This window comes from Vollenhovia emeryi, unplaced genomic scaffold (assembly GCF_000949405.1).
Source record: "Vollenhovia emeryi isolate VEMERY1.0 unplaced genomic scaffold, V.emery_V1.0 DF939346.1, whole genome shotgun sequence".
Taxonomy (NCBI): Eukaryota; Metazoa; Arthropoda; class Insecta; order Hymenoptera; family Formicidae; genus Vollenhovia; species Vollenhovia emeryi.
This window is the reverse complement of record NW_011967020.1, coordinates 94,997-105,125: the sequence shown is the minus strand read 5'-3', so window position 1 is coordinate 105,125 and position 10,129 is coordinate 94,997. Positions and strand designations below refer to the sequence as shown.

Sequence of the window (10,129 nt, the reverse complement as noted above, 5' to 3'; positions counted from 1 at the left end):
CTGCACTGCAATATTTTTGGAAAAATTTGTTGTTGTACATAAGCGGAGAATTTACTAATTACATATGCATCCGGGCCTTTTTCAATACACAGCAAGCTATTGCGAAGCAACCTAAGGAGATTATGTCGCTTCGCAATAGATGGAGATTGCGAGCAACACCGCACTGATCAAGTAAAATTATTGGTATCAACGAAAATAACATTATAAAATTCTCGTAATTAGAAAAAAATTTTTAATAGAAAATATAGTATTTTCATTATTTTTGAAACATTGCTGCAATATTGCTATCGAAAATTTGCAATTTTATATCTCTGCAATGTCTTTGCAAGATTGCACTGCAATTTGCAAGATTGTAACGTTTCTGCAATGTAACTGCAACAATCTGTGCTGTATGGGCAGTGTTCATGTTTTATGAACGAGGACGTCAACAAAATGTGCCCTATCTCGGGAACAGTGGGGAATGGGACGTATGTTCACGTGAACACTTTTGCTTAAAACGACCGATACCATCATCTCCCACAATATTGACCCTTCCTCCTGGAACACCCTGTACATCGAAGTATTTCACGTCAATAGAAAATACATATTGCGTCGGGGCCCTATTAAAAGTTGTCGGAAATTCTCACGCCGCAATTACATGCAGACACGACGATTACGATCTTCGATTCGCGTGCGGCGGATTTCGCGCTGCGGTTCCGTTATCGCGCGACCTCGGATGACATTTCCCGGAGCTCCGCGGGGCGCGCGCTCCGCCGCGCAGGGAGGCGCATGCCCCGCCGCCGAGAGCGCGCACAGCGTGGCGACGGCCCTGGCACACCGCGGCGAGAGATACGCTTTGACGTCCAACATGGCCACCTGATGTCTAGCAGACGATACACACAGGTGGCATGGGAGAGCTGTAAATAAAATCCACCCTCTAGATTTAATTATGAGCGGACGTGTGCAGAAGGAGAGCGCCGACGACTCCGACCGCGTGGACGACGCGGTGGACCCGCGGGTGCAGGTGAGTGCCGTCTACGCCCGCGTGTGCGCCGCCCGGACGGTGCCGCGCGCGCGGGGGAGTCCCGGTATTGACAGCCTCGTCGTCGACGAGCGGGGAAGAATCGCGCTCGTGCGACGATTTTTTTCACCGCGAGTTCCCCGGCGCGCGACGCTCCGGTCCCACGTTTTCCTCGGAGGCCGCCTGCCAATTCCTCCCTTCCCTCCTCGCCCGCTCTCGCCCACGCACGCACGCACGCACGCACGCACACGCACGCACGAGTCGTGAAGCGGCCCCGATTCTTAATCCCCCCTCCCCCCCGCCCGCCCGCCCGGCCGGGGCGGCCTATTACCACGATAGCGCTGGCTAAATTACCCTCGTTGCCCGGTAACTCCGTCTCGAGAAATTGGAGCACGATGCACGGGGCTTCTTTGATTTATATGCAAATATTGGCAGTGGGTGGAAACGAGCGTGTCAATTATTTGTTCGATTATAAGGTCTCTAGCGTATAAAATAATGGGTGTTGTTGATAGAACGACACGTAATTTATATGTCTCTTTCATGCGAAATACGCTCGTTGTGTTTCAGATTGAACTCGAAAGATTGAACACGGCTACGGACGATATCAATAAACTAGAAGTTGACTTAGACGTGAGTACTGCTTTTCAAAGTGTGACCTTGTGTTACGCGCAATCCGTAGTCTCTCTAGATATCACATTGCGATATATAAATGATGGCTCGGAGGTACAAAATTGCCGGCAAGTTTTGAAACTGGTTGCGATTAGATTTTATTGAGACGATTGCTGTGTAAGATACATGTAAATGGATAATGACTTGGACGATGGTCTTAACAGCAGTCGCTGATGGCTTCAACTAAAGAAGTCATTTTTAATTTAAGACCGTGGTTGATAAGGAATTGCAGCATCTTACATTTCTGTCGCACAGAAAGATGTGTTTTATCTTTTTTTTTTCTTTTTAGGAAGCAAGAGCAACCTTTAGAGAATTATTGTGCGAATCAACAATCAAGATCGACACTTTGGCTAAGAAACTTGGATCTTGCATCGAGAAATCCAGACCCTATTATGACTCTAGATTTAAAGCGAAGGAGGTGAGTGTATAACCAGGTGTCTGTGATTACGTTTACGAAAGCTTTACAAATGTTTTGTCTCTAGGCGTTACAAGAGACGCAGAAGGCTGCGATCAGATTTGAGAGAGCCAACAGCCAGCATGCGGCAGCTAAAGAAATGGTTTACTTAGCCGAGGAGGGACTACGGACCGAAGGGAGATGCTTTGATCACGCCTGGCAGGTGAATACTCATTAATACCAGGTCCTAAAAAAGATTACACGCGAGGTATTGTGAAATTATTGTAGGAAATGTTGAATCATGCCACGTCGCGAGTTAATGAGTCGGAGCACGAGAGAGCTCTCTCCGAGGCGGAGCACAGGCACACGACTGCGTTGTATCACAAGGCGGAACACGAGGTTCAGAGGTTGCAGCGTGAATTGAAGCGTGCCATTGCCAAATCTAGGTACGTGAGGGACTCGCCGCCCTCCCGTCAATGGAGCTCGAGTATATCTATTTTCCTGATGGTTTTGTTATAATGCATGAAGTTATTGCATACAGTTATTTTTTCTCATCCATATATAAATCACTTTGAAGAGCTAAAACCTTGTATACAACCAAGTTAATGTGTCGGAACACGATTACTGTTTACATATAAGAAACCTCTTGTTGTTTCTTCCCATTGCCATTAACATACTTTTATCTCTATTCAAATAATCATCGAATTACCTTCGACTGATTATGACTGTTTATGTTGTTTTCGATAGACCTCTTATGGTATTTATGTGTTTTGGTTATATGTTCATGTTGGCAGTATGGGTGCACGCCGCAGCTTGCTTCTGATAAACAGTATCGCCTACAGGCACAACTTGCTCATGTTGTAAGTAGGATAGATATTCTTTTTTTATTTTTTCCCCCCCTCAAATACGCAACATTTATTTCATGTGTGCTCATCTCAAACTACCTCTCCGTTGATTTATTTTAACACATTACCCTGATTGTGCATGGATTACATCTCTGAGAAAATTTCGTATGTACGTACAACTAGTGCTAGTTTTTCTTCGATTGAGCTTTTCACGATAGATAGACTGCACACAGAGTTCAAGTTGCTTCTTCCCGATCAAATTGCCGTGCAATAAAGTTGTTGTGCTTAAGTAATTGCATACATTCGAAGGCTGATTAAAGAAACGTGTAACTTTCACGTAGTTCCAATTTAATGAAATGTCACATGATCACGTAGGCCTTACTATGAGATGAAAGCGCACTTTAATCAAATGCTGGAGGAGCAGAAGATGAAGGTCAGCGCGCTGGAGAGATCAGTCGGCGAGGCGAAAGCCTCGTACGCGGAAGCGTTACGCAATCTGGAAAAGATCAGCGACGAGATTCACAGGGTATAAATATATACTTGCGTGAATAACGACGGCTTGACTCGTGTACCAAGTTTTCATTTCGTGCTTCCGCCAACAGACGAGAAGATACGACGGTACGGACGAATATGACAAGAGCGCACGAGACGCGCCCGATCGCCCCGGCGGGCAAGTTAACGCGGCAACTCCAACGGACTCCAGCGTGACTGGCTCTCCGGACAGCACGGATTACACTAGCGACGAATATTTACGCCTTCCCGACAAGATGAGTTCGAACGTGCCATGTCCCATGCCTACAAGAGTAAGCGTGCACCCCTGACAAGTCGTACACTGAGAGAAACAAGTGTTGAATCGGGAAATACTTGGACCGATCTCTTTCGCAAGGTCGTATCTCGATTTTACGCAATTTTCGGTTTTTCTGCTTAGACACTCATTTAGGACGCGAATAGGCGTGTAAACAGAAAAACCGGAAATTGTGTAAAATCGAGATACGACCTCGCGAAAGAGGTCAGTCGATTTCTTGATTCAACTATATGCGGCTGCCAAGCAAATATTAATCAATTAAACAAAAGTATACATTTCGATAAATGCCTATACTTTGAACGGAAGGAATACTGTCAACTAAACGCAGTTATTTCAATAACCTTTTTTCCCCTTATTTAGTTTTATTAATCGATAAACTATGCTTTTCCCTCAGATCGAGAGAGATTCATCGTCGGAGTACCTGGGCCTAAACAATCTCAACCTCTCATCCACCGAACCTCGTAAATACATAAAACGGGACCGTCCACGGAGCATCGCCGCGACCGACTCGAAACATATCGTATCTCTAAATCACACTATCAGTTCGTCTGCGCCGGGCCTGACGGATCTGTCGAGCGTTATACCTCCGGTGGAGAAGAGAGTGAAGATTCAGACACCCGTGAGCGACCGCAAGAATAATTGTGCAAATTCTCAAAATGGCGAGGAATGGACGGAGATTAGCCTGAACAATTCGCCGGACGAAATTTACTACAATAATGACGTGTATTCCGATGAGGAAGATCAAATCCCGTACAAGCCGCTACCGATGGACCTGAGCCCGGAGCTTGCCCAGGCAATTAACGTCATCGCCGAGCCGTCGAAGGAGCAAACCAATCGAAAGAAATTGGTGACGCAGAAATCTTTGCCCACGATGTCGAAAGTGAACGAAGTTACTTTGAGCGAAGAGAAGAAGGCCGAAGTTACGAGAAGTCCGTCGGTGAAGAACAGAAGCAAGCTCGATAGTAGCTTAGCCAATTGGATAACCAGAAGTTCAGCCGGTGGCGAGACCAGTGGCGGTAGTTCCAGTAAGTGAATAAAGTGTCTTTGAACAATTTTATGTATTTTTCAAGATGCACGTTTATAATCGAGCGCGTATTGTTATTTTAGCGAATTCAAGCAGAAGACAATCTCTCGATATGCTGTGGAGTGGCGGCACCGGCGAACGCGTCAAGGAATTACTCAATCACGGTATGATGATGCTAAACATATCTAGCTTAACGGAACGACGTTCCAGTGAACCAAAGACAGTGGAGAGAGACAAGGACAAGTCTGAAAAGTTGGAAGTTAAAGGAAAGAAGGTCCCGAGTCCGTTAGAGAAAACAATGAGTTATCTCAACGCCGACGAGGAGACGTCGGACAGCGAAAGTTTAGCCAGGTAAGTTTCCGCTGAGCTGTAATATTCTAGTCAGTCAACGATATCCTAATTTTTCTCTCTCTCGCTCTCTCGCGATCAGCGTCGAGATGCTTACGGAAGATCAGATCTCTTCACTCATGATGGAGCCGGACATGAACCAAGTATGCCAAGAGATTCTGGGAACTCCGTTGGTCGAAGTGTGCCCGCTGTTGCAACAGTTGCAGCAACAATAGCCTTATCGCGGAGGAATTTGCACGACAAAGTGGCAAAGATTCAACAATAGAAAGTGTTCAAGATCGTTATAAAATGGTAACATAATTAAGGAACTCCTTTCCGTTAAGACACTGCACACTACCGTGTTACGTTTCCGTCTATTGCGTGTCGTAAGACTTGTAGATTTTTTTCTCCATCATGTGATACAGGACAAAGTAAAGGTTGTATTTTTTAACAGTCGTCAGGTTCGGACGAGGATATTTCTCATAGGTTTTACTCGGTATCGTCAAGTAAATCTGTTAGGAAGATAACATTCGCTTGGTAGAAGTGTAATCGGTCGGGGCTCTTAGTCAATTTAGAAGTTGCGTTAAAAGCGTCTCTCCGTTAACTTTAACTCCTCGGGCACTACGAAGCCTAACGTCATCTTTTCTGGATACGCTTACACGATCGTCTCGGCTTGGCAAGGGAGGACGTTTACGAATTTACTCTATGGGAATCTTTCTAACGTTTAGAATTGGGTAAAACTGTGGGACGTCATTCGCTGAGGAAGCAATATGTAGTTACTTTTCTAGGACATTGCGTAGTTCAATCTAGATACTTGTACACAAATTTATTCCGTGTCGCAGCGACTATTTTTTGCTTGCGTCTACATGCGATCGCTGTCACGTTAAAGTCTCTCGGAGCGTCTAACAAATATTATATATTAGAATATTATACAGCGAAATATCAAACAATCTAGACGAATTAGGTGAACAAGACAGGGTTCACCACACTACGTTCGGAGATAACCGATCACGATAAGCACTTCTTTATCTCTTTATCTCTCTCTCTCTCTTTTATCAAAATACAATCGGTTGGTCCATTAAGTTACTCGCGAAGCGTACAACCGAATGAAGAAAAATCTATAGAAAGTTACACAAGATGCCAATTATGACTGCGACGGTCAGATTATCTCTAAAACGCGGAACGAACATGTACATATGAACGTAGCATAATAATACAATTCTAAACGTGTGTAAGTCTGTGCGCAAGAAGTGCTGTTAACGTCACGAGTAGCCCCGGAAGGCGCTCGCTTTGAGTTTCATTGCTTCATAAAGATCAGCTGTGCGTTCGATCGGGCGGCAGCACGTTTTGGGCGCAGATCGAAACTCTCGCGGCTTCGACAGTCACGCTGTTTCATACGCGAGGCTTCGCGATAAGTAAGTAAGACGATATATAGTATTCACCCCAGTCAGATTCAGCAGGATATTTTTCAATATTTTTGCGCCGCGACGCGACACGACACGGTGTCTATCGAATGAGCATCTTACGGCTGTTACGCGTGCGCGACAAGTACGAATAACATTGTTACCGTGAGCGAAGAATCGTGTGGACAGCCGAGTGACACTCGATCGTGATAAATAGTAATAGATCGAACGGATCCAGGCACTCGAGACGAGTGAGATTCAAGCGTAGCTCCCTCATTTTTATTGCCGCGTATTGTGATATAGCTCTTAGCGACTTTAGACGTTCAGTTTGGGAGTTTATCCAATCGTCGAACGGAAACGTTAGTGCAAAGGACGCATGCAATATACTATTTCTAAAGAGTAATATATATACATAATATACATATAAATTATTAATATATATACAAATTATTTATATATAAATTAAGTTACACACACACGCGCAGATCCTATTTATTTTGGGCGTAACTTTCTGCAACCGGCGTTAATTGACACTTTTCATACGGTTCAATTTTTATAAAGACGGTGGCGATTATGCTTATCAACAAGGAATTGTTTCACGGCTCGCGAAGGGTCCTCACGTGTACGTCACGTGCGTGCGCGCGATACGGTTTCATTACAAACAAGTGTCGGAGCTATCGGATACCGCGTTCCGAAAACGTGCGCACGCAACCTTCCGCAATGTAATCTACCCGAAGGCCCGCCCCAATGTGAATCGAACTCGGCGAGCCGCGGGCTCCGAATGTTTACACGTACAAAACGCGACAAAGCGTAAACCGATCATCCGAATTATTCGCCCGAAAGTACATCGCGCGAAGAGACAAAGGAAATAAATAATAATAACGCGACTGTCTCCGCCGATCTCGGCGAATTGTTCTTCGCGAAAACTCGGGGCTCTTGTGCGGCGTCTACAATGAGATCTTTAAGGCGTAAGATTTAAGAAAGTGGCCTATCACAATCGAACGCGAGGGGAATAATCGACTGGTCATCTTCTTGTGCAAGTCTTACGTCTTGGGCTGCGATCAAGCTGCCGCGACAAATTCTTCAAAGCGTTTCTCCTCTCCTTTTATCTTTATTGAAAGAAAGGAAAAGAATAATAGTTCGAAGCGTTTATCGCGGCAGTTTGACCGCAGCCCAAGACGTAAGACTTGCACAAGAAGATGACCAGTCGATTATTCCCCTCGCGTTCGATTGTGATAGGCCACTTTCTTAAATCTTACGCCTTAAAGATCTCGTTGTAGACGCCGCACTAGGTGCTTCGTGCGAATGAAGATGGTCGGAATTTTGTCGGAACGCAAGCGCGATTGCCGAGAGGGACGGAGGATCGATCGAGACTCCAGCGTGATCGCAGCGCGTCGTCGGGACGGCGTTTTTTCGTCCCGCGTCTTTTCGCAACGACGCGATGCGCATATCGCTCAGCGAAAACAAATTGTACTGTATATACCTAATATTGTATATGTGAATGTAACTATATGTATATACATACATATATATATCATTATCCTCTATTAAAATCTCCTTTTAAGAAACGCGGCGTCCAACGGAACGTGAGACTCGCCCGTCGAGCAGCCGTTCGAATCCCTGTTTAAAATATTAGATGGAAATAATCAGATTACATTAGATTACATGCAATTTCCATGTAAATTCATAAGACACTTATTAATTTTTATTCTTATTAATTCTTTTGCTACTAGAAAAGAGTCTTACATGCAATAAGACTGTTAATCATTTACATTGAAACTGATTACAGTACATTGGCTAAACATTGGTCCAATGTTGGTTATATTAGAAATGCATTGGTCGACATTGTCCAACGTAAAGCCAATATTGACCATGAAATAAATGTAAATACTGCACGTTAATAATTGTATAATATTATATTGGAAGCGCATTGGCCAACATTTAACAATGTAATACGAATATTGGCCTAATATTGACGACAATATTAAACCAATATTGCTAAATAGACATATTTGGCTAATGCGTTGGCCGACATTGTCCAACGTAAAGCCACCATTAACCATGAAATAAATTTAAATATTGCACGATATTAATTATATGGTATTAGATTTATATTGGAAATCCAATATTAACGTCAAACGTCCAATATTGACGACAATATTAAACCAATATTTGTATTGGAAGCGCAGTGGCCAATATTTAACAATGTAATAAGAATATCGGTCTAAAATTGACGACAATATTAAACCAATATTTATATTGGAAGCGCATTGGCCAATATTTAACAATGTAATAAGAATATTGGTCTAACATCGATACAATATTAAACCAATATTGTTAAGTAGACATATTGGCAAAATAAAAGAAGGCGTCCATCTCACAATATTGGGCCAATATTGGGAATACTAGACTTACATTATTTCCCAATATTGCGCCAATGTGTCGTGCTACTGGAGTTATAAATTTACATTGAAATTGCATGTAGTCTAATGTAATCTCATTTTTTTGTGCCTGGTATTCACAGATCTTATATTCGAGACTGTCTTAGGCCAGTATTCATAGCCGGATCTTATATTCAAGACTGTCTCAAGATCATCTTTAGATACTCCGTAGCCAATAAAATGTCCCGTACGGCATCCTTAGATCCCTAATAGCACAGAAACATTTTAAAAGGTTAAATATATTTTAAAATCTTTTTAAAATACTTTATAAATATTTTAAAATATTTCTGTGCTATCAGGGATAAATTCAAGACGGTCTTGAATATAAGATCCGTCTATGAATACCGGCCTTAAGATCATCTTTACCTAATTCGTGGCCAATAAATTGTTCCATACAGCATCTTTAGATAAATTTCAAGGTGGTCTTGACTAGAAGATTTGATTACGAATACCGGTCATTATGTTCTAATATTTCAAACAGGGATTCGCGGTCGAGCGGCCCTCGCGAACCGCGCGCAACTTCACGCCGCACCGCTCCCGCTCCACGTCGCGTCGCCCTTCCCGCTAACCTTTAATTACCCGCGCTCGGTTTCCCAACGAAACGGCTGAACCTTATTACGTGTATTCGCGCGAAATTAACGTAAATTAAGTGACATCAAGTTCACGGGGATCCTTTTTCTTCCTTCAAACGTAATCACCGCATACATATATCACAATTGTGCAGATTTTGAAGAAGCGAGTCGTGGTCCCCAAGTCCCCGCGCGAGTAATTGAAGGTTAAAAACGGACGAGCGATAAATGCCGCGCGCGCGATGCCGTTCAACGCACCGGATCGGGCGCTTCTCTCGCGTCGAACGACGAGCATAAAACTCACCTCGTCGCTCGCCAAGATCCAAATCGTCGGTACGTCGCCGCCTCGGCTGGCTGGGGGACGTCACTCGGGGAGATTCGGCGGAACGATCTCGCGTTGAATCTCGCGACGCGCGGCCGGCACCTCTCGCTCTTCCACCTATCTGTGTGCACTCGTTCGCCAGAAAACCAGCCAGCTCGTATCGCGACAGAAGAGTCTATTCCGTCTGGAACTCCGATCGCGTCGTGTATCTTCCGCGTACTTCACGTTTCGTGCGTTCCCCCCTCGTCCCGCGACACGGGGACGTTTATCGAGTCGCGGCACGCGAGACGCTACGCGAACTACGACGCGCGGTTCAAACGCCGACCGTTA

At 44.3% G+C, this 10,129-nt stretch overlaps 1 protein-coding gene across 2 annotated transcripts; it reads left to right on the top strand.

Moving 5' to 3' along the window:
• Window positions 1-364: 364 nt before the first annotated feature.
• On the top strand, window positions 365-8,285 carry LOC105558416. Of its 2 annotated transcripts, XM_012006083.1 has the most exons (11): window positions 365-1,003; window positions 1,568-1,630; window positions 1,959-2,087; window positions 2,152-2,286; window positions 2,352-2,509; window positions 2,858-2,923; window positions 3,284-3,434; window positions 3,511-3,711; window positions 4,108-4,738; window positions 4,821-5,088; window positions 5,168-8,285. In XM_012006083.1, exons 1-11 carry the CDS (start codon window positions 929-931, stop codon window positions 5,298-5,300), a joined length of 2,010 nt encoding a protein of 669 aa, XP_011861473.1. In that variant the 5' UTR covers window positions 365-928; the 3' UTR covers window positions 5,301-8,285. The 2 variants fall into 2 exon arrangements, with proteins under 2 accessions (XP_011861473.1, XP_011861474.1); XM_012006084.1 differs by lacking the exon at window positions 2,858-2,923.
• Window positions 8,286-10,129: the final 1,844 nt, after the last annotated feature.

Coding starts and splice junctions, on each gene's coding strand:
- LOC105558416 (XM_012006083.1), top strand. CDS start 929: ATGAGCGGACGTGTGCAGAAGGAGAGCGCCGACGACTCCGACCGCGTG. Junction 1,004..1,567: donor CGGTGGACCCGCGGGTGCAG/GTGAGTGCCGTC, acceptor GTTGTGTTTCAG/ATTGAACTCGAAAGATTGAA. Junction 2,287..2,351: donor GCTTTGATCACGCCTGGCAG/GTGAATACTCAT, acceptor AAATTATTGTAG/GAAATGTTGAATCATGCCAC.